A 25,542-nucleotide genomic window follows, 5' to 3' on the forward strand; every position below is an offset into this window, starting at 1 on the left:
AGAGACACTGTGCTCTGTGACTGGAATAAAATTTCTTCCAACACCTGCCAGTGACCTGAGCTTTGACAGGCCCTGAACATCCCCACAAGCCACTGTGATCTAATGATGCTCAGGCTCAACATCCACACTGCAAGATTCATGGTGAGCTGAGTTTTCCCTCTGATGGATTACGAGGATGGTGGTGCAAATCAGTCAAAGTCTCCTGTGCAGGCACCTGGCGCTGTAGGACTGCAGTCCCTCTGTACCCTGAGGCACACACACACACACACACACACACACACAAATCAATGGGATTACTCATCTGAGCAAACTGACAAAAAGATTTACACTTTCTGCAGCATTTGAATTGGGAGAGAAGACTGGCAAACAAAACTCTAAATGTGAAGATGGCAGAAAGAATGAACTAACTGAATTTCATAGTGTTCTTGCAGTAGAAAGTTTCATAAAATTATTAAAAAATACTCTCCTCTGAGTACACTTTAAAACAATTTATTTGCAAACTCAGAGACAGCAATTGCAATGTGAGAACCATTCAAACTGTGCACCAGCTAAGCAACAGGCCTATCCATCATGGAAGACAAATACCACCTTCTTCTTTACAAAGCTGGTCTTGCAGAATAGTCATACACAGCTGGAGGCAAATAAGTGACACACACACTCTTTCTATAACCTACTCTGGGGAAGTTGTTTCCAAAGTCTTGGAAGAAAAAAATGTAAACTCACGAGACCTAAATTTATGAAGGCTATGCCAGCTCACCACCTTTGCAGTACCTGACTGTATTTTTCTGTCTATTGCCTGAGTGTTCCACAATACAGCCAAAATCTGTATTACTAAGGCTGTCCGTGCTGGAATTTCTACAGGAAATAATAGGGTTGAAAATTTTATGGGAAATTTATCTAGAAAAACATATTTGGGATGGCAACAAGCATTCCTGGGCTTCAAACATGGAGATTAGGTCCATTGCACGGCGCTGACCAGTTCTTTTCTCACGTCTATCAGTGGGAATCTTTCAATAACTCCTCATAGGGAAATTATCCTTTCCTTGCTGGGCACAACAGTCAGCAGTGGTCTCTTTCATTATCCTCTGTGCACTTATGCAGTGAATATACACAATTTGCCTCAATCTCTGCTTCAATCTCCTTACTTAGACAACTGGGATAATATTATCCAATTCACAGATTTTTTTCTGAAGGGAAGAGAACAATGCAGTGAAAATGAAAGGATTCTTATTTGCTGCTACAGAGGGAGCTTCAGAAAAAGCAGATCTTTTCTTTTGCATTTCTAAATCTCTAAAAGAGCTATTGTTCACTGCATCTGCAAACTCACCTACAAAGCAAGCCAGAAGGTATAGATTAATCACAAGGGCTTTTCTTAAAATTCTTACCACTGGGAATTTAGAATGGGCTATGTGTTTTGTGAGGTGAAGGTCTGGTACTTTCCAGTAGCTCACATGACTTGCAAATGTGCCTAAGAAGACTCTTTCTCACAGGAAAAGGAAAACAAAAGGGCCTCAATTTTTTTTTTCCATAGCCTTCTTCCCTTCTAACCCTATACACTTTTCTTTTGTTGACAGCTGTTCTGGACAGAAGCCAAGAAAAATATGACTTATTCTGATACCATGTTTTGCATTCTGGATAAACATTACCAGTGGTATTTTCACATACATGCCTTTTTTTTTTTTCATTTTTTTACTTAGGGAAGAACTTGATAACCTTTATGCTGCCTTCCTGGTTAAAACATGAGGTGCTAAAAATACAGCATTGGTGCGCATTTAGCCCAAGCTCGAAATGGCAAATGTGCATGGTTCCTGGAAGCCTGCGCACATATTACTTATGTAGATTAGCAGAGATTTGTGCAAGAGCACAGAATGAAGCAAAGTGACTACTAAACTACAGTATTTAATGTTCCACTGAGCTCAGGCTACAATGCCTAATTACTCCTTGGCAGTCATTTGTGCAGTTGGAGACAAACTGAAACTTACAGCAGCATTTTACCAAATTAGTGCCATGGGAGACATACATTTATGAGAAGGTTTACATTCTAAGAAAAAGAGAAATTTCTCTGATAAAGCTAGCTGGAAATGCTGCATTAAAATAAACACAAACTGTTGGTAAGACAAAGCATTTGCAATAAGAGATGCTACCATTTTGTTGCAGTCAAAGCAGCTTTACCTGTGGGTCCATAAATGATAAAACTGACCCTCTAAGAATTTGTTGGGAGTTCTGGTGAGCCTCATGTATGGCACCAGAGACAAGACCACACCTCCCACTGTAACGGTTTAAATACAGTACAGAAGACCTATGCAAACTGCCGAGAAGAGACGGAGGAAGACATTCAATTATCTCTATGTAGATACTCTGTGCCATTTTAAATGCTGTTGGATATTCAAGACATCTGTCTGGGGCTCTTAGACATAAGGTGGAAGACAGGGAAACTTGTGTCCTACCTTAATGGCAGCATGTAAGAAGAAACCTAGTAACAGACATGTCTCAGGTGAACTGCAAGTTATTTGCAATCTCATTTTGCACAGTATTTGCTATACTGAAAGACTTGAGAAGATGGCTCCTGTGAACCTCTTACTGGGTGGGGTGGGAAGATAGAGCCATTGCAAATAAGTCAAATCTAGACAAGCACACTGTGCAGTAGGACATGCAGGATGTAGTGTCAACTGTGAGGAACATTGAGAGCATTCAGCTTCTCACATGAACCTTTGGGCAGCCAAGAGGGACTGACCAACATGGAAAACTGATATGGTTACTCCAAAGTGGGCTTTGGAACATTCAGGTTCCCCTCCCAGCTCCGACAGTCGTCCTAGTCTGTTACTGGGGAAGTACACTAACCCATCATTATGTATCCAGATTTGTCCTCTTTACAATGAATCCATGATATTCACCTCTTACACAAATGCTGTGAAGAGAAATACTTCTACCTTGCATATATATCATAAGTGGCTGTTAAAGAAGAGACTGATGCTGAAGGATTTTAAGTTGTAGGAAGTATGGCTAAAGCTTTTTGAAAACAACTTGCTATTAAATCAGGCCAGAAATTTGGCATTAAGTAAACTCAGGGTGTCACTCATTTTTGCGAGTGATGCGGCAAAGTACTCCTCAAAAGTGGAAGTAACTGTTTTTGGGATTAACCAAGGGTTTCCACAATCTTAAGAGATGATTTTTCCATTCTTTGCATTTCTTAGGCCAGGTAACTTTTTTTCATTTCTTTTCAAGGAAATAACATAACTGCAGCAGGACAGCAGCTAGTGTAAGTGCTGGACTTTCTAGTCACCTAAGCCATGACCTGACCAGCAATATTTTCCACTTCTACTGCCTTCTGTGAACTTGAGAATCAATTTTTAACCAAAGACTGTTAAAATTCAAAAGCTGTAGACTGAACAACCAACTTAGGACTGGTTACACAGCAAAGCCATCACTTGTGTTTGATGCAAGATTTCTGAAAGTGACAGGCAGCTTGGAAAGGGAAAAAGCACATGGTCATATTCTGCTGAATGCCAGATAACATTACTTTTCATGTTCTTAGGCAATAAAAAAAAGCTGCACATATTTTTGAGAGCAAGTTACAGTTATGATTTCCACTCCAGTTTTAGTTTGTGTTCTGTTTCTAGTTGTGTGGGACTACATCAAACAGAGGTCTTTACACTGCATTTGTTTCTGTGGTGAATTAAAGTCATCAGAGATTGAATTTAACTATTTTTCCATCCTGTAATACACAGGGCTAGTAGGGTCTCCAGATATACTGCCACCAAATTATCAATAAGAACTTGCAAATAGAGGCAAGGAGGAAAATGAAGCAATTTTTCAACAGGAGCTGGGTTTATGGTCCTTTTACAATTTTTCTCCATGGTTACTGGTCAAGAATCTAAACATAAAGCAAATGAATATGCTTTTGCGTAGCATCATTTTGTGTTTTAATGCTAGAAATCTCTAAGCTTGTTACATACCAGGGTGATTTAAGCTTCCAGAGTGCCCTGACATATGTCAGTTCCAGGATCCTGCTGCAGAAGCAGCAGCTTGTAGTTGCTGTGCAGCTGGATGCATGCCCCCACTCCCCCTCCTCTGGCAACAGCTTCTCAACAGGAAAGCCCACAGGCAGACAGCATTGCCAGAAATAGTCAGGAAAGTGGACTAGCATGTTTCAGATCTTAATACAGCCACATCACCTGTGCAATGTAACATTGCAAGTTAAAAGATGGCACAGTTAAATAACTTCTCTTGATTTATACAAGAAAATAGAAACAGAACAGGACCAGAGCCTTCCTCTCCTGGAAGCCAGCACCAAGCCTTTAGCAACCCAAGCTGCTCTCTAATATTTAAAATACTCTACAGCTCCAAAGCATACAGTATTTTTCCAGTGGATGAGTTTAACAGAAAGGCTAATCAGTATTCTTGCCCTAGAATGACTGCAAGTATCTATTACTTAACCATAATATCCATAATATCTTTCCTCTATGAAGATCTGCCAGCAAAAAAGAGCACAAAAGTATCCAAATTTAAAGAGTTTTCTGGAACAAGGGGAAAGGGAAAGCCAGAGATAAGGAAGGAAAACTATGCAAGAAGCAGAGGCTTGCAAATCTGTCAGACATCTGGGTCTTAATTAAATAATTTTTCATCCCTGAGGTTCTCCCTGTCGCTTTAACCCCTTCTCTACCCTCCAACCCCTTGAAACTGTTCTTGGAAAAGTAAAACATGCCTACCCAGTTAAAATAAAACCTATGCTATAGAGAAATAACAGAACTAAACTTTCTCCTGTTTCTCACAGACAGTTTCAAATGACAAGCAATTATGCAGACCGTGTTTGTGCACAGAAGTATATATAATACATACATACACTGCTATTTTTCACTGCAGTTTTTATCTTTCCTTCCTGCCTTCTGCCACTCACTATTTTTATTTCCTCTGACCAGCTTCCACACTGAATTCTCTCCAACTACTGACTTCTCCTTCCCTCCTGTCTTTCCCAAGTGGAATACAAAACCCTGTAAATTTGAATTTGAATGGACTGAAAATTGAGCAGAACAGGTTCACCCACCCCTATTGTTTCAAGCTTTTGTTTTAAACGAACTCATCAAAACCTGAACAGTTTAGCAGTAAACAGCAAGTACTTCTCAGGTTGGTAACTAAGAGGACTGTCCTCCCAGTAGCTTCAGCTACCCTGATCAGAGCCAAAGGTAACAAATTCTTCCAAGAGAAAGGGAGGAAATGGGATTATCTCTGTCCAGACCCACAGCACGAACTGATCTCTGGAGGGTTCCCCCACCCCCACCCTATGTCCTCTGCTAGCTGTACGTGAAAAAATATTCCTCTCTCATGGCTACTGAAGCAGACACTCAAGGGAGGGGAAAATCCCTTTCAGACATTTAGGAGGTATTTTATCTTTTTGTCTCACACAAGCCTGTATTTATTTATATCTTTTTAACTACAAAGTTGCCTTCACATTTTAAAATCCTTTTATTTCTTAAACATTTTAATACATTTAAAATATCTTCAGAATTAAAAAAAAAAGTCTGGTATTTTAAAGTGTTTTTTCTTCTTTAAGAGAGGCCAACAGAACCACTCTTAAGAGTGACCCCCTTTAAAATCCTGATTTCAATTGCTTATAAAGTTAAGAAACTCCACATCTCTGCCAGGTGACAGTCCACTTGACGATTTATATCCTGTCCATAATCATACTATTATTTTATTTCAACCAAAATGTTTAAATGTCTTCCAAGAACAGAATTTGGAGGAAAAGTAGAACTGCATTCTGATACATGAAATGCTATGTAATGCTCAGTCCTCTGAAAAAAAGGTGGTCCTGCATGGTCTAAGTGTTCACTACACTGCCTTGACTCTCTGCCCATCAGCTCTCCTTCCCTGAAACAGGAAAATGCCACCTCTTCATATCACATGAGCACTGTGCAGAGAAATGAATTAAAGCCTGCACAGCCTGTGAATACTAGAGCAATGAGTAAGATAAAAAGAGCCAAATGAAATTAAGTATTCCTGTCTCCAGAACAGAACACCGGTATATCTGTTTTATTAATTGAGCTCCGAAACGTAGAAAGAAAATAAAATCGAGTCCTATCACTTTAACCAGAGATGTTATCACACTGTACAAAAGGGGGGGAATTGAGGTTAAAAGGGGGGAATCTAAGATTACGCACAGAGCCTTAATATTGAAGTTACCTAACTTCGAGCGCGTGACCTAGCATCCATAATAATATTGTTTTAACGTAATTTTTAATGTGTAATTATTTATAAAGCTCCAGACGGTAGGTGTGCATGATGCTTTATAGGCGTATAAAATTGTCTGATCCCTGCCCCTAGGAGCTTGCGTGATGACACCACACAAGGGATGGGAAAAGAGGGGGTATGGGAGGACAGGGTTGCAACACTGTGAGATCATGAGATGTACTTACTGCTACATAAGCAACATTTCAGCTTCTCTGTGGTTTTCTTGTTACTCATTTAACACTATATATTAAAATTTGGTGAACAGATACATAACACAAAGACATCAACCGTAAGAAAGGATATGAATAAAGAGAACTATGTAGTACAATGTTCAGAGTCAGCAGTTAATATTAAAACATTCACAGCCAAACGTTGCATGTAGTCAATTATTTATATGGGTTTAGCCCTTGGCATCTCCAGCTGAGGTCTGGATTCTGTTCCACCAGGCACTGCACAAATGTATCGTGAGATATGATAGCTGTGCTACAGTTTTTACCATAAAAATCAGCCAGTGGCAGACAGGGATCTCACAGGTGGAGAGACCATGATGGTTTAACAGGTTAGAGGCAGAGCTAAGGGTAGAACTAAAGTGTATTTGTTTTGATATTCTAATTGCTAATTAGCATGTGTATTTAGATTACAATTGCTTGAACAAGAAACCCCAAAGTAAACCAAACAAAAAAGACTGCATTTGCAAGTTGTTCCCATGTACAGGAAAACAAAGCCATGGAGGAAAGACCCCAGCTTGGAAACCCTGCAATCCATGAACCTTCTTTCAAAAATTTGTTTCTGTGCTCTGGGAACTGAAGGAGATTTGAGCTCTGCTGCACCGTCATATTGGTTTGTGCAAAGCCCGTGGTTGATGTAATTTCTGACCTGGCCACACTCTTACCCTGCTATGTGCTGACAAACATATTCCATGTAGGAGACATGACCCTTAAATGTTCACACATTTCCTTGACTTCAGCAGCAGATGAAGACCCTGCTGTGATATTCTAATGCTATCAGGCATTTCAGCCACACAGAGACCACCCAGGACATCCAGTAAACAACTTCAGAAACTCTAAGAAATTTAAAACTAAACATACAGCTAATTAAAGGATGGTAAAATATTCTTGATCTCCTGAAGCACAGGCTAACCCTTTGGAGCAAGCCTAGGTAAGAGCTGTGGATTTGATTCTGCTCTTCATTGCAGTTCTTCATAATGTATGGGCAAAATACTGCCTGGACTTTTTTAACAGCTCTTCACACTACAAATATAATTTGCTTCCACTTTAAGGGTACTTTTCACTATCTATGGAGCATAAAATGATTGTAGTCCATAGCATTATTCATTCTTAGGAATTTGTTATTTCACTGGTTGAAAAGCCTGATTTTTTAGTTAGCTTTACAATTTAAAATGACAAGCTAAATGTTTCCATTATTCTTATTAACATTTTTTTCCCAAGCCTCAGCCAAATTATTCACTAAATAAAATTTCTGGCTTCAGTAGAGCTGAGATTCAAGGAGAACTCAGTCTCACTGCTGCTAACCCCTTCTACTTTACAGTAGCAACATGTTCTTCCAATTTCTTTGTTCTTATCTTCCTTTAAGAATTGAGTTTAGGTCACTAGTGTACCAAGTAGAAGATAGAAAGGAATGAGTAAACTCTGTGTAAAACTATCCTTTAAGTTTTGTAGCTCATGAAATATACTTGAAACTCTATATAGCTTGGTATTGGTCGTTCACATTAAGTGCATTTTGACTTGTCTGGTGATTTAAGAGACTGGTTTCATCCTGAAATTAGCCTGTTCATCAAAGAACTATGTACAATTTCTGAGTTCCCAACACATTTTACTAGTGGGGCTGCAGTAGTTCTGACAGTTAAAGTTGAAATTTATGTTCTCCAAATGTGGCTGTACTCAAAATTGTACTAAGAATTGATTCATATATGATTAAAACAAGAATTTCATGCAAATAGGTTTAAAAACCTACTTTTTTTCCTTTCCTCGACCATTAGGAAGTGGCTTTTAAAACCTTAGCAGCTTGACCTCAAAAGGATTTAGAGCAGCACAATTTTCAAAGCTGTTTTGTTTACAAAGATAGGTTAGGAGTGGAATTGGATTTACCTTCAAATATTACTGGCACATTCAGAGCATAACATTTGAAAAGATATTACTCTCAGCATCACTGTTGTGTCAAAGTGGTTGCTGACATAAGATTAAAATACATCACAAATGTTAAGTTTTTGCTATATCCTAAAGCTGATCTGGAGCAACTTTGGTGTCCCAGAACCTAAGAAATAAATTGTATAGTATTTATGAAATTTAGTAATAGTATTTATGAAAAAATAACTGCATTGCCCAAACAACAACTATCTCTTATTTCAGTCCCAAACCACTGTTTTTAAATTACAGATATATTAGATAAATACAGAATATTTAGCATGATAAAATCACAGAGAAAAGCAAGTTGGAAGCCTAGCCCAACCTCCTGCTCCAAGCAGGGCTAATTTCAAAGCCAGAACAGGCTGCCCAAGGCTTTGTCTGGCTGAGTTCTGAGAATCTCCAGACATGAAGATTCCTTGACTTCTCTGGGGAACCTCTTCCACTGCTTAACCATTCCCATTTTGAGGAATTTCCTCATATTCAATTTTATTTCCTTCAGAGCAGCTGGTGACAGTTGCTTCTTGTCCTTTCACAGTGTATGCCTGAGAAACCTCATAGTCCTCCTTTTGTTAGGGAAAGACTGCAACCAGGTCCCTCTTCACCAATATTGCTTTCCCAATACAACCAGCTGCCTCCTGTCCCCCCTCACAGCTCACAAATTCCAGTGCCCCAACCCCCCCAGTGGCTCTCCTCTGGACCCTCTCCAGTTTGCCAGTGTCTCTCTTGAGCTGGGGGCCAAGACAGGACACTACAGCACTGACCTCTCAGCACCTTCCTGACTGCCATGGGCAGCGTCACACTATCCTTCCAGCTTCCACTCCTTTGGCTCAGCAAGACCCCTGGACAGCAGTCCTGCTGGACAGCTTATGAAACATCCTGCTGTCTCTTCTCAGTGCACTCCTTCCAACTAGTAAAAAAATCGTGTGCTTGTGTGGCAAAGGTAAATCTAAATGCCATAGACAGAATATCTTTGGCTGAGGTGAAAGATGGAGGGAATACTGACTTTCAAGAGGGAGTGCATCAAAACAACCTGTGGCCAATCTTTTATTTGATTAAAAAAACAGAAAATGTTCCCCCCAAATTGTAGATTATTAGTATCATTGTTACACAGCTTTGCTTTGATGTCTTTGGTTAACAAAATTCTAATTTCTTCCTCCTCCACCAAATGTGCATGTGTGTTTTTCAAACCACTTTATATCCCGCATTTTGAGGAAAGCTGGGATAGCCTATTTACCTCAAAAGGACCAATCTAAACCTACTGAAATTAATGGGTTGCTTTTTTGGATCAAGTCTGGAATGTTAATTGCAGTTACTATACCAGCCTATCTAATCCTTCTAACAGAAACTGCAACAGGACCTAATCCACTGCAAAAGGAAAAATCACAAGAAAAATGTGTTGTTGAGCAAGTATCTAAGCGAGGCTTGACCTTGTCCCCATTGATACTGATGGATAAAGAAAAACCCCAAGATCATTCTGATAGGTTAAATACTGACTTTGGTCTAATTTATCCCTAAGTTATCATCCACTGAATGATCCAAGATGAAGTTCTCACTCAGAAATGTGTGGATGGAAATAACTAGGTCATGATACAAGCTCTTATGAAGGGGCTACAGATTAGCAGCTGAATGGAGAGAGACCAGAAAGCACAGACTTTGTGTCAACTGAGAATTCAGAGGAATTTCTGGCCCCCGTCCCATGACTCTCCAGCATCACACAGAGTGGATCCCTGTCAGTATTAGCAGGCCACCCTCCTTGCTGGAGGCACAGCTTCCTATTTGGCTAGTTTGTATTTGCAAAGTCCTATAAATTTTGGGTTCCCTTTGCAGCCCAGCCACCAACCATGTGAGTTTTGGCAAACAAACAATGTCAGAATAATTTGTGCTTGAAGGCAGTTTCTAGTTAAATTCCAGGTTCTCGTATTCTCTAGCAAAACCGGCAGAAAAATGTTTGTTTATGCTTAAAAAAAAAAGTGGGGAAAAAGGAAATATGCTGAAAAACCCCTGACCCCAAGGTATACCACCAGCAGAGGTTAGCATTAGGTTAACAGATATATATATATAAATTCATATATATATAAATGTACATGCAAACATTTCCAAACCAATCTCCAAAGTTCACTGCATACACTCCTTTTTCACCTGGCTTTCGGTGGCTTGAATTTTCCATTATATGACCTGCATGCCATTTTTCTGGATCAATATATGGTAACATTTTAAGCACTTCAGGTGCTATCAGAAGTACAAAATAAACCAAACCGTAACAAAATTATTTCAGACTCCTTGAAGAAATCAACTCTGGAGGGCAGCGGACTTTTGCAAGAAATGTAACTACAAGTTCAAACAAAAAAGTGACCTTTGCCTGTTGCTACAAGTATGTCGCTGGAGGGGATTTGGCAGCGAGCTTTTCACTGGGAGGAGTCACTTGGCATTGGTACTGGTTAATGAAAGAGCAGAAGAAAGTATAAGTTGGTTTTCTTAAATGAGTCCCTACCAGGAGGACACGCAAGATGTTTTTCAAGCGCTGGTGGCAAGTAAATATTTACCTCAGTGGAGCACTGTCAGGTCCCACGCGGTTGCAGTAGGCGTTCTGTACAGGGTGCACCTCTGCGCCACACATGGCATCCACCTCAGCTGGCTCCGTGTAGCCATTGACCAGCTTGATGTCTCTCAGCTTCACACTGTCATTTTGTGAATCCAGAGATACAATGTCAGACGGGGAGCTCACAACACCCGAGTCCTCCGTGGTGTCCTCTGATGCAAAACAGCTGCTTTCTGACGCTGTTTCTTCCACCTCCGATAGCTCCAGAACCGCGTCATCCGCTACACAAACATTATCACGTGTAGACAGCAGGCTCTCTAAATGAAATACAACAAGGAAAGTTAGCTGGAAGTCATCAGTACATAAATCAGAGAGCTGTCTCTTTGTAATTGGAAAAACCCACATGAAATACGTTAGAAATGGTGGAAGGGTGCTCAGTATTTCTATGTAAGATAAAGATAATTTGAAAAGTGGCAAAAATTATGTCCTTCACTTTTAGAGAAGTGGTTTGCTATGCTGGTCCTGTGGAGTTTGGGTCTCACAACTTTCATAGCAAATCAGTTTCCTTAATTCTCTGAAGAAATAATTTTCCAGGGACAGCTTCTTGAGGAATTAGACTAAAGTTTGAATGACGTGGTTTAAGAAATCACTCCTGTTATTCCTTATAGCAACATAATCTCATTATTTCTCTTCTATTCTGCCAAGCAGATGACATTTCCAATAAGAAGTCTATGTATAGGTAAAAATGTGAAGCATTTCCCAGTCAAGACACTTAATTGGTAAACTAGATCTTCTGCTGGCCCAGTGCGTGTCACTGATTTTACCACCCTTCAATTTCGATTTTGCATTAAGTGAGAGAATAACATTTTTCTATTTTTCAAAGCATATAAAATCTGCTAATAAGTGTACAGAAAAGTAGACAGTACCATGCTTAAAGCAGAAATGTATTTTCTGATGTTTAGTTATTTATAAAGGAGATCAAGGGATATTTCCTTTGCATGTTTAATTCCATTAAAAGCTGCAAATTTTGAGAGGAGATTAGACACAGTACAATTTTTTGTACCCTGTTTTAGTTTGGTTATTATGAGCTACAGCCTTTTGTGTTTTTTGGTTAAAATAGAGTTTTAATTTCCCTTAAGAAAGGTACTCAACTCCATCCTGCAATTATGCCATTAAAGGAGAACTCCCAACCAGGTCAATAATTTCAATGACTAAAATTACTGAGTGACGAAACACAGAATCAAGCCCAAACACACTTCTCCTGATCAAAAGGAATCAATAAAGACTAATCTAAATGTTTAATTTGGAATTATAAGTGTGCTCCATTCTCTTCTTGAACCTCAGTAAGCAAAAGGAAGATTAAACAATAGTTTATGGTCTGATCTTCCAGACACTTGTGGTGGATGTTAATTACAAGAGAAGTCCCAGGTCTGCAAGTGTGACTAAGATTAAACATACACTTCACTGTATTTTAGGCTCAGAATCGACAACTTTTGAAGCACACATGGAGCTAAAGCTCAATATAAAGGACCAACGGAGAGAAATACTTCTGAATTATGTTGTATACACAAAATTATTTTCTTCAAGTCAGAGAACTGAAAATAACTTTGTCAAAGAATGTCACAGAAATAATTTTTTCAGGGTATAGCTTAGCAGTGAAGCTTCGAGTAAAACTAGAATAAAAATCAAGCCAACATTCTCCTTGACTGAGGTTACAAGATGCCATTAAGTACTGAAATTGATTTCCGACAGCAGAAGCAATAAAATTCAGAGGGTTACAAATCACGATTAAACTTTTAAGTGCTGTCAAGCATTGATATTAATGATGGAAGATGATCCAAAGACTCTATTGCAACTTTGGAAGCAATGTTATTTGATTTCTTTGACCTTATTTTCTGTAACATTAGTTCTAGATTCTGGATATAGCCTCAGAGATTGTTCCATTTAAAAATGGCAATTACAGGAACTAAGTATGTGCCACTGAATGGATTTGAGTATACTTATGACAGAACTACAGTTAGGAAAACACTAACATGAAGGATAAATGTGAATAATTTGACATTGAACATCAAATAATAAAATCCCACAGAAATAGACAGTGAACAAACAGGTAGGAGTATATGGCTTCTTGGCTTTTACAAATGAAAAATGCCCAGTAATAAACATTAGTAAAAGCTACAATATGTTAAAACCAGGACAAAGTAGGATAAAGAAATCAATTTAAAGAGTGGAAGTTGAAGAGTGAAAGCACATGGGAAGGTTTTGAAGTAATGCACAATGCAGTATATACACTTTGATGCAAAGAGACTTCTTGTGACAAATCTATTGTCACATGGATGCCATAAATGACCTCCAACCTACAGCTGGCACAGCAATTTACAACCCAGATCCTGACATGAGGAGGGCAGCCTTTTCCTTCCTCGCTGTCTCTCTCCTTTCCTCATCCTCCTCTTGCCTGCCTGCAAGTATTTCGTGCACCTTTCTGCTCAGGGATTTAGGTCCTTTTGGTCACAGAGCCCTACTTGCCTATCGCAGTAATAACCACACTCAAGTCTCTCCCTGCTCTGCAGCAGGATCCCCTTCCCCAGCCCACTGTTCCCACATGTTGACAGACAAAATGAGAACTAATCTCTTATTATCAGAGTCCATGGGTGAGTTGATGCCTATTTCATCTGGATCTTGGCAGCTGAATCAGCCAGTCCAGAATAAGAACCTCCTCATTCAACAGCAGTTTTATCCTGAAGCATGGAAATACAAATAGACATCTTTCTGCTCAATGATTAAATTTCCAGTGCTCAAGCAAAACCAAAATGTCCCCCTTCCTTCAAGCCTATCAGTTTGAAAAAGTGCTTCCCTATCTTTTATCTTCACCACGAAGATTCATGAATTTTTAACGCATGATACCGCACAGAGTTACTGGCTAAGACAAACCATTTTGATTGCCACTACTACTTGTCTGAACGTGAAAGCACACATATAAAACATGACTGTGATGGTTCTGTGTCATGTTAACAGCCTTGTTTCAGCTAAGAGAGGCGCTAAAACACCCCTTTTTCAAATTTGAGCCATTCTTGGATGGATTAAGTTCTTAGTCTTATTCTTTCTCCTACATGCTTGATTAAGTCTTCACTGGTGCAAACTGAAGATGGGATGGGCATTACTGGTTAATGATATATGACATGAAAAAAGCCTACCTCAACATTACTAAGTGGTCTTGTCTTCAGGAGTCAGAAAATACTTTATGAAACTTTCTAATTCTACATGGAGATCAGGGTAACATTTAGTAGTGGATGCGATTCTGCCTTGCAATTGTGCATTTTTGTTCTCTAAGGGGATGCACATGCAGAAGACCATCCCACACTAACACAGTGTGACCACAATGATGGTGCTTATCTGGTTTTTTGTGGGTTAAATAAAGAAAAATCTCAACATTTTCTTCTATTTTCTCTGTCATAACACTAAGACAAATTCAGGCTCTGATCCTCAGGATCTCATGCAGACATATGCTGATTAAGAAAGAATATTCAACAAGTACTTCAGGATTGAACACACGAATAACAACTGCCACAGATAACATATTGTTGAAACACTTCGATAGAGAAGACTGAGTTTTCAAATATATAACAATGCCAAGATTGTTTTTTCAAGTAACATGACCCTATTCTCTGGCATCAGGTGGGGTGTGATATTGAAAAGCATGTAGAGGTCAGTCCACAGTCTCCAAGCTATTCTAAAATTTCCGTGGGACACCTCACCCCCATGTGAAACTGGAGAGAGTCCTTCAAAGCCTTGCATTGCTGCTTACCTATGTCCTGCTCCAGGCTGCAGACATTGCTAAGCCCACATGAGTGCCGTACCAGGGATCCCCCCAGATCCGCAGCAGCAGTGCTGTCGCTGCACAATTAGGTCAACCACAAGTTACAAAGGCTTTCTTGCAGAGGGGGATGGACTGGGACGTCTGTTTGCAAGAATGTTGCCCATGATCATCAAGGGGGAAAGAGGAGAGTAGCTCATGAGTAAAGAATGTGAGCTTCTTGTTTAACACAAAAGAGATCTTGTTGCTTTAATCTCAATAGCCTGTAAGTAATTAGGAAAACACTGAACTCCGAGTTTAGAGGAGTCATATCTGCACTCATGCAGTTTGATATCTCATATATGTACACATTACTCATACAGAATGCCAATGATGGGAAGACAGATAAACCTCACCTGGTTTAAATGTGAATCAGCACCTTCAGAAATGAAGATTTAATTCAATATATGAAGACTACCACGGGTAAAATACTCACTTCGATTACTACTATGAAAATAACCACCATTGAATTTGAATGAGATTAGAATCAGACATAAGCACTCAAAAGATGCCTATCCCATCTGGATTTACAAAATCAGTCACCAAAGCCCAAGTCATCACTCCCTCTGATTTACACAGGGTGTAAATCCTAACTGTTCAGGAAGATGTAACTGTTGATTCAACCCCTACATGATGAGTAACCTGAACCTCACAATCCTTTTAGGGATGCAGAGTTTCTCTAACTCATCTGACACTTGCTAAGAGGTTGGTAATTGTTTTACAATTTCTTTCATCATTTGTTCCACTGCCAAAAAACTTTCTTTTCATGGACTAAAACTGCTTTGCTGTAGTTCAAGTGGTCTATTATAATTAAGCTATAAAAAAACCTACAAACTTCATGATGTTAAAGAATATTAATTCTTATAATGATCCCCAAATTAGAACATAATTCTTTCACTGACAGTACTTAAAACTTGTAGCAGGAAAATGAAACACTGCCCTAATTATTTGTGCTGGCAGGAAAAAGCTAAGACCATCACAAAAGACCAGCATTAAAAAACTGCATTTTTTTCATACACTTGGAAGAAGGCTGATGGAAGAAATGGGAAAAGAAAACATTAGTTATGGCAATTATATACAGAGCTTATGAGATCACAGGATTATCTTAAAGAGTTTTCACATAGGTACAATGTGTTCTTGTCACATTTTACTCATTTTGTACATGGATCAAAACCTGCATGTAGAGGTAAGTGTTAGAGACCACTCAGTGAGCAGATAAAGCACTAGACATAATGGGTGGTCTTCTCCCTATCATAATTAAACTTATTTTGATTCAGCATCTTTCTTAGAATACTTGAGCCTACATGCACACTTTCTTCTTTTATAGAAAATGAAAAAAGAGAAAACAAATGACCACTGTTATACATTAACAGCAGTATGAGAGAAGAGGGGGAGTGGATCAATTCCGAAGTACTCCTCTCCTAGCTCCTGGAATTGCCTTGCAGAAACTGAAAAAGAGGCCAGGAAATACTGAGCTGAGGTACCATGTTCTGCAGCTCCAGCCCTCCTCCAAAATGAGGATGTAGAGCAGCTTAATGTTGGCTCAGCTTATTTAGGTCACAGAATCACAGAGCAGTTTCATTTGGAAAGAACCTCTGGAGGTCACTTAGTTCAATGTCCTCCTCAAAGCAAGGCTATCTTCCAGCTTTTACAAAGTAGCTCAGGGCCTTGAACAGCTTAGCTTTGAAAATCTCCAAGCATGAAGACCCAACAGCCTCTCTGGAAAAAAACATGAATCATTCCCTGGGCAACGTCTAATGCTTCTCCCACTTAAGAACATTATTTTAATGTCAAACTAAAAAATTTCTAGCTGCAACTTGTCACTGTTGCAGTCTTATCTTTTTGCAGCGAATCTCAGAGAAGAGTCTGTCTCAGTCTTTCCTTTTCCTTTAGATGCAAGACAGCATTCAAATTCTCCTTACTCTTCCCTTCTGCAGAGGAAGGCTGAACAAACACTGTTGCCTCAGCACATTCATGTACATATTTGATGCTTCCTACCAGACTGTTGCCTCTGCTCTGGTGCGTCAGTATCTTTTTACACAGAGCTCAAAACTGGACTCACTTTTGGACAATGGACTCACATGTGGCTTTGTGGCAGCCAAGTAAAGGGGAATAATCATTTCCTGTGATCTGCTGGCTGTGCTCTTGCTAGTGCAACCCAGCCTGTGGTTAGTGCTTCATCAGTGTAAGGGCACGTTGCTGACTCACACAGCCCTGCATGCAACTTCCAGTCTCACATAATGAGATATTTTCAGTCTCCTTCCTAGTCTTATGCTCCATCCTCATGTTTTCCAATAGGCTCTTTAATTGAAGTCATTCTCACTGCAAACAGAAGTAAATCCATTCCTTTACATGCTAGCCAATAACAAAAATTAAAAGACTCACAAAGGACATGTCTCACCAGACACATCATCAGAAGGTACCAATGGAGTGTTATTAATTACACCCTGTGAATCTTTAGCACTTCCATAGTCAATCCCAAACTAATGACAGTTAACTTAGCTACCTAGGTCTACTCTCCTATTGTTAAAAAATAAAGGCAATGTGGACTCATATAACCTGCCTTATGAATTTGAGGTAGTTAAGCACTTCCCTTGAGGTTAAACTTTGTTGTTAGTTGATATCACAACAGAAAAGTATTGTAACTTTCACAAAAGCTTTTTTGGCAATGAAGTCTCCTACACCAAAGGCAATACAAGATAGGATCAAGCCAGGGAATGAGAACTGAAGAGTGTTTCAGTCCCTCCATTGTTTTTTCCATGTACAAGCAGCTGTGAAGATCTGCGCACTAATGTTTGATTTGCCTTTCAAATATATTCTGAAAATGATTGTGAAGTCTCTCTCTCTCTCTCTCAAAACAACACTACCTAAAATGTCTTCTGGCTCTAGAAAGACTCAGAGGAAACTACCGCTGCAAGTCAATGTCTGCTACCCTCTCCCATTTCAGACCTTTATTTTTACCACCTGCCAAACAAGCAAAGAAAAATTTCTAAACTAACGCAGCACAGATTTTCAGACAAGGGAAAATTAACATATTGGACTTTATTATTCCTATTTCTTTCCCACAATCCTTTCTTCAGTGACTGAAAAAGACTCTCTGACCTCTGCAAAGCCCATTTGACCTAGAATGCTGCTACCACTGCTGAATTGCTTTTCATCCTCTCCTTTTTGGCACCCTCTTGAACCCACTAGCTCCTTGCTTTTATAAAAGCCTTGTTTGGACTCTCTGACAACTCTACATTATAGCTGGTAACTAGCCTTCCTTATTCAAAGGGATCAGATGTCATAAAAGTGACATAAAGAGTAAAATGCTCTTTGACAGAAAAGGATCATGTGTCTAAGTAGATCTTTCCTTGATTAAATGGTGAACATTGTGACTTGGCTTTGGGAAGGACCGATTCTAGAAAATGAATCAGTACTGTGAATTGTTCATTTCCTTTTATACACAATGAAGTATGATGGGGAGAGTTTCACAACAGTTCCTGATGTTCACTATCTGAGGTTAACAGCAAACTAGAATGATTCACAAGGTGATTTCAGTGCTCTAGAGGGTCTCTTACTTTCGGTGAGGAGAGGGGCAGGGTGCCTAATCTGCACAGTTCAGAATGACTGCCAACAAACAGACAGTGTAGGTTAGAGGAGGAAGATAACACAGAAATATATTTAAGAGCAATTATAGATAACTTGAAACTTGCACTTCATAAATCACCATGTGTAACACTTGGTAACGTGCTGTGTTAAATAACAGGGCACTTTGGGGGAGTTTGCCGGACAGCAAAACCTAGATCTCAAACCAGAGACTGCCCAATATAATGAGCCTGGTGAAGAAATAACCCACTCTCCATATTTTGCTGGGAATTACTAGTCTTAAGTGATAGATTTGGGCAATCCACATCTTTTTCAGAGGCAGTCGGCTTCCATTCAAGCACACTGCAGCATCTAAACAAATGGACTGTGAAGGTGATTTTCATGACCCACCTAAGAGAACACACTCTATAAAGTTGCTTGAAAAGCATATGCAGCTTAACGATTAAAACCAGAAATGATTAGTGCACCTATGCAATAAAACAATGTTTTATTAGGTGATTTTTAAGACCAAAGAAAAAAACGCATTTTGCTCAACTTTTCTTTTTAAACTTTGCCATCTTTTTTCCCTTGTGCACTCTGCATCAATTCATTCTCTTCCTTAGTTTGTTAACAATTTCATATAATCTCTACTGCAGTTTCGTATTTATAGCATAATCCACAGGAGAAAAACATAAAACACTTTTGCATTGTAATTATCCTTTTCTTCCCCAGGAATTGGCTGCCAGCAAACTCAGCAAAGAGACACAAAACCCCAAACCTAAACCAAGAACACATACACGTATGTACAGGCACCCTTGTGGGATTCAAGAGCTCTTTCCATAGTACAGAGATACCACTCTGCTCACAATTGTCTATTTATTTCTAATTAAAAGTGATTTAAAAGTTAGGAAGGGTGGAAGAGAATCAGGTTAATCTGTAATAATCTATTACTGAAACCATTAGGTATTACACGCATACAAATAAAAAGCTTTGAACAGTTGCTTTCTGTTTTTGGGGACAAAGTATACTTGTCTTGGACACAGAAGCACCTCTACTAAGAACTGCTGCACAAATGAGAAAAAAACATTCCTATCAATGCAGACTTCCTAGGAATTAATGGCAACAAACACTGGTTTTGCTTAATACCAAACGCTAATAGTGAACTTCAGCCTGGAGCGATGGTTAAAAAAATGGGATTTCATCACTCTTGCAAAACCCTCCAATTCCCCCCTCAGTGCATCCATCATTTTCCCTTACATCCCTTTCTATCTTTTTATAGGACAGTACCTACAGTATAATCTGAAGTCAGACAGAGCCCTGAGAAAATTGTTTCGTGAACAAACCACCTCTCTAACTTACAATTAAAATAGCAAAACCAACTCCATTTAATTGGCCAAAACATACTTCAGCCAAACCACCAATAATGTAAATACCTACATAGATTTTCAACAGCTAGCTCCAAATTTAGATATGAAAACATTTTCATACACCTCCATAGTATAAAGACACAAAGCTCTACTCTGACCTCTTTTGATGTACATTAACTGACTCCTCTTGGAGTCAGTTCCTCCTGAGCAGTGGAACACCTGCTTCCTTCTCCAAGAGGCTTTTCAATAAACTTGGGCTGGTCGTTTACTTTGGCAATTATATTTCCAGAAATATTTTAACCTAGCATGTTTCTTTTCCAAATTTAGTTATTACACATTTTACTGCACATACACACTGGATTACTCTGCTATCATATTTCCCAGAGCTGTAAGACATCCAGTTGTGTCAATAAAAGTATATACCTGGTGAGACACTGCTTTGAGTATGTGAACACTTCTTGTCACTAAAACGGTCTGCCTTCTGAAACTGCCCAGCAAAGAAAAAATTAGTCTTGCAGGGAAGAAAACTGAGGGTTGGAGTACACAAAGTATCTCTCTGAAGTTCTTGTGTGATACCCTCTGCACTGGCATCGTACATTTTCAAATGACTTTTCCTGGGCCCCTGAAGACCAGACTCCATGCTGGGATGAGGACAAAGCAGGAGCAGTGAGGCCAGGAGAGTGCATGCCAGTCACACTGACCACCTAAACCAGCACCAGGCACCCCTGGGTCTATGGTAGCAGGAAACAGGCACACACATGCTGCAGAGGCCCACTAAGGGCAATTTGTTCCATGGAATCACAGAAAGAGACAGAATTCTTTTTCAGTGACACAGACATAGCCAAGCAACCACAGCATGGGACAAGAACCAAATGCAGGGAGGGTATCATGAGTCCAGAGGAGGGACATGAAGATGATGAGATGGCTGGAGCACTTCTCTGAAGTGACAGGCTGAAAGAGCTGAGTTTGTTCAGCCTGGAGCAGAGAAGGCTCTGGGGAGACTTCATAGCACCTTTCAGCTCCTTGGAAAAGGGCTTTACAAGAGAGCTAGAGAGGGACTTTTTACAAGGGCATGTAGTAATAGGACAAAGAGGAATGACTTTATACTGGAAGAGGATAGGTTTAGATTAGACATTAGGAAGAAATTCTTCATTTTGACGTTGCAACAGGTTGCCCAGAGAAGTTATGGATGGCCCATCCCTGGAAGCATTCAATGTCAGATTGGATGGCACTTTGAGCAACCTTGTCTCATGGAATGTATCCCTGCCCATGGCAGGGGTGTTAGACTACAGATGATCTTTAAGATCCCTTCCAATCCAAACCATTTTATGGTTTCTTGATTCTATGAACTCCATGCTTTACCCATGAAGTTATCTTTTTCAGCAGTGCACACTGAAGCTCTCTGTGGGAGCCTAGTAAGAAGTGGAATATTGGACAAGTAGAGAACAAAGTGCTCACAGAAGAGCACTGCCCTCATGCTACCACTCCTCTCTGACAGCAGATGGACTTCATCAGATTATTTCAGACATAAGCAGAGATAGAAATACTTAAGTCAGAGCGGAATTTGGCCTGCTCTTCCACAGTCCTCTTGTGAAGTCAATTATCTCATCAATCATGCTTTGCCCTGGGGCTCTCTTTCCCTATTAACTTGAAGAAATGCAAACATACAAGAGTGGTAACTGGATGTTACGCTTCGTACTGATTTGTGGATAGTAAAATGTTAATGGCAGTGCCATCTCTGGTGCTCTGGTGAACAATAGCCTGATGCAAGAAATGGGTCATCATCTGAACACCCACTTGGAATAAATTTTCCCCTTTCATATTACATGCTGTTAGTATCAGATCCTGCTTCCACTGCAGCAGTTAGGTTTTGCCCCTGACTTCAATGGCAGCAGGATCAGACCGTTCACTGATTAAAATGCAAAGCTGCAGATATCTCCTGCATGGGATGAATCCCCACAGGGAAAATTTGTCTGCATTTTTATTCATGTGAAGCATTTTAAGGCTTTCATTTACACAGTTCATTCAATAATAATGTGCATGCTGTATAATGGGGTACCTGATTAAGCATGCTTAAGTGCTTTGCTGGAGCAGGGCCATTTCTAGAATTTGAAGGTTTGCTATGATCATACCCTCAAAACAGCCAAGCTAGTTTGGGGAATTTTTCACCTGAGTTAATAGGCTTAAAGAGGATCAGCATAAAAAGGAGAAATTTGGAAATGTCTTTGAGCTTCTTTCTTTTTAGCCTCAGACCCTCCTCAAATTAGGCTGAGAAGGTCACCCCATCGTAGGTTTTAAGTTTGTCTATGAAACCCTCCAGTAACTTCTAAACTGGCTACCAGCTTCTCCTGAATGAGTCAGGAAGGGTAAGTCTGAAGTTCAGCTACAAAATTTTAATAAAGAGGTAGAAGGACAGAGCACAGAGACTTTCTTCATATATGTGTTGACATAAAAGCCCATTCCCTATTGTCTACCAGGGATACTGAGCGAAGGATGCTATGAACAATAAACTTCAACCCCAAGCATCATGGGATTTAGATATCAGAGAACTCAGTCATTAATATGAAAGTTCAAAAGAAATGCTTAAGGAATAGGAACTACTTGATGGGATCTGGGGGAAGAAAATAAGAAAACAAAACAAAACAATAAAAAAGAGATAAATTCTCAAATCCTAACACCCATTTTCATTTTGAAAAGCAAAAACCTCAAGTTCCTGTGATTTCCATGTCCATCTATTTTCTCCCTTTTTTATTAATTATTATTCTCTCTCTTTCCTGTTCTTATCTCTAATTAAAAAACCAAAAAGTCAATTTAAAAAAAAAGGCACCTTCTTGTTTAAACTACAAAGAACCAGTTTGTTTTTTCTTTCCTAAAACCATTACCCAAGGATTGTGTCTGGAAAAATTTTTAGCAGGTGTGACTGGCCACTGTTCCACTTTGTACAGTACAGTTTGTACAGTAATACTCAAACATTACCTTAATTCTTGTGATTGCTCATAATTTCATCATGGCATTATAAAACTCTCCACTCACCTCAGAGCAGCCCCTATCAAACCAGCACAGAATCAAGCTGGTGGTTTGTTATTACTCTTCCCATTACAGCATGCAAGTTTAAAGACTTCTGTCTCAATTACTTTCAGCCTGCTAATTTTCTCACAGGCACTAATTTAAGACTGTGGAAAAAACCGCAAGGAGTTTCCCTGTGCAAGGATTTTCTGTGTAAAAGAATGCAATCGATACATTGCCAAAGCCTTGCATTATGAACAGTGGCATGTATTTAATGTACTCTGAAAGTGAAGAAAAGCCTTTTTAGTACAATCTGTGTCCTTTGTAAGAGCAGACTGAAGACAAATGATTTTATTTCAGGAACATCTGAATCCCATTGATTAGCATGATGAATACAGAACAGGAAAGCTGCCAGGTACAGAGGAAGCTGGGCATGTCCACAAGGGAGTGGAGCAAACAAGCAAATTACAGTATATGCATGCTTTTTTTTTTTTTTTTTTTTTTTAAACCAAATGTTTACATTTCCAAGACTTGGACACTTAAACCTCCAAGTTTCTTTAACTGACTGGTCAGTTAATCAGCATATTGATTCAATTTTCTGAAGGCAACCAGAGAAGGGTTTTAGAAGTGAAAAAATACAGTTTTAAACCATAAATAGTCAATACAATATTTGCATACATTGTGTTTAATTGAAATAAATCTCTTCTGGGAAAAAATTCTTATTTTTGAGGAGAACAGTGGCATGAGTTTTACTTGGTAAAGAATAATTGTGTCACTCCTAAGCATTGATTTAACACATCTGAGACTGGTAGTACCCAGAAAGGGTTTCAGAACAAAACCAAAATACCAATGCTATCTCTTACAAGCAACAGCTAAGTACACAAAGCTCTTATCTTGAACTTAAAGCCAGTAATTATTTTTTCTTACAGTCTTTATAATTCTGATATAATTCATCATAATTTTTATGTTTTAAGAAGTATATTCATTCAAGTCTTGACGGTGTCATCCATAGACACGCCTTAAAAATAGAGCTGTTTCATGTTTCCATTTAATTTAGAAAAAAATGTTGAAACTACATCTCCATTAAGTTTTATAATTTTACAAACTATAAAAATATTTCCCTTTTAGTTTTTATCTTCTTGTCGAGTGAAAAAATTGAGGAAACAAAGCAAATACAGAAGAAAAAAGAAAAATGCTTTCCTACATGTTTTAAAAATAAGAAATCAATAATAATTTTTATTAAATGCTTGAAGTGAAAAATTAGTTGTTTTGTTTGCTCTAACAAGTAAGCAGATAATCCTCCACCACTCTTTCACTGTTTATGGGAGGGTACCATATATTTGGCAACTTTATTTTCACCTTTTAATCACCACAGTCTTAAAAGAAAAAATAGTATTTGTCTCTCATAGTCCTCCTTTCTCATTCTTTCCTCCATCTTCTTTTGTTTTAGGTCTTTGTCCTCCATTACATTCCACCTTTGCTTATGGTACAGTAGGTTAGAAAGTAATTTTTTTATCCATGCCAGGAACCAATTATGGAATCCACAAAAGGAGCTGACAAAAGAGACACTGTCTCTGCGCTCAGCCTTTTGCTCCCTCATACCCAAGAACCCAGAAGTGAATGTGCATGGCCAGAATTTTCAATTTCTTAGAAGAAAGTAGGCAGGCATTTTAGTCAGTGTTTACTGACTTAGAAGTGGTAAATGGAAAAGCTGAGTACAAGCATCTCCAAGGATGGAAAAGCATTTTGGCATGAACATCATCACCTACCTGGAACAGAGAAAAATTTTCAGGTTTGTTTACTGTAGCTCCCTGAGCATTGCCTGCATTTGAATCAGTAGGATCTTGCACTACAAATGCCACTTCAAATACCAACCTTCCAGTTTGGTTTGGCCCATACCTCATGTGTAAACCTGGCACAACTTCAAATTCACACCCAGGGTGAAAGTTGTCACACACACACTTGCACCACATGCACGTATTTGGTTGAACACAGATGTTTAGTCCTGCCTGTTACTGATAAAGTGTAAGTCGTTCTGTGTGTATGGGTGTGACAACTTCCTCACATTCCACCACTCAAGGGCAGCACAGGATGTCTAAGATGCCACTCAGTTATTAAAGGTACAGCTCCTGTAGTTAAAACTGCTCTTGTTTTGACCAATGAAGAGGAAAATGGGGAATTTGGTTTCACTTGGAAGAAATATTTACAGTTTATCCACAGACCACTTGGATTGCAAAGCTGGTCTGCAAGGGAATTAGAAGAGAAATGTCTTGACATTTAGTCAGGATGGGAAATGTGAAGCTCGGGTTTATTCCACACTACATGAAATAGGTAAGTATCCAGTTAAAAATCTAAATACCAGGAAATAAGGCTAGAAGGACTATTTGATTCACTGGGGCCCAGTCCCATACTTATGTAACCAGAAAATATTTTCTTCAATTATTCAAAGTGATTGTAGTCCCTTACAGTCAGACTGAATTCTGGCTCAAAGTCTGCAAAATCACAACTTTTATTTCCAATACAGGCAGGCAGCACAGTGTAAAGGAATGGAAGGGAATATAAAACACCCCCACTTTCCAACCAGTGTTGGCTGTGCCCAGGACTCAGTCTCCTTCTTTAGAACTTTCTCAAGCCATGGGAAAATGAAGCAGATCTGGTGACCCAAATTTACAATTTTCTTATTAGAAGTGAACAGAAAAAAAAAAATCTTTCATGTTCAAAGTACATTCAAGGAATATAAAGGACTCAGTAGTTGATACCTATTCAGTATGTTTCCAGCTTCTAGAGTCATTAATTCTTTCTTTGGGCTTGATGCTTTCAATAGTCATTTACCTC

General features: G+C 39.1%; 1 protein-coding gene across 9 annotated transcripts in view; it reads right to left on the reverse strand.

The window, feature by feature from the left end:
* COBL (cordon-bleu WH2 repeat protein) overlaps positions 1-25,542 on the reverse strand; it is a 158,176-nt gene that overhangs the window by 14,924 nt on the left and 117,710 nt on the right. For all 9 annotated transcript variants that reach the window (XM_085052221.1, XM_085052222.1, XM_085052228.1 and 6 more), the window contains one exon: positions 10,919-11,231. In XM_085052221.1, coding sequence (XP_084908347.1) covers positions 10,919-11,231 — 313 coding nt within the window. The remainder of the gene's footprint in view (positions 1-10,918; positions 11,232-25,542) is intronic.

This window comes from Lichenostomus cassidix, chromosome 2, assembly GCF_008360975.1.
Source record: "Lichenostomus cassidix isolate B80296 chromosome 2, HeHo_3.0, whole genome shotgun sequence".
In the NCBI taxonomy this organism is placed as follows: Eukaryota; Metazoa; Chordata; class Aves; order Passeriformes; family Meliphagidae; genus Lichenostomus; species Lichenostomus cassidix.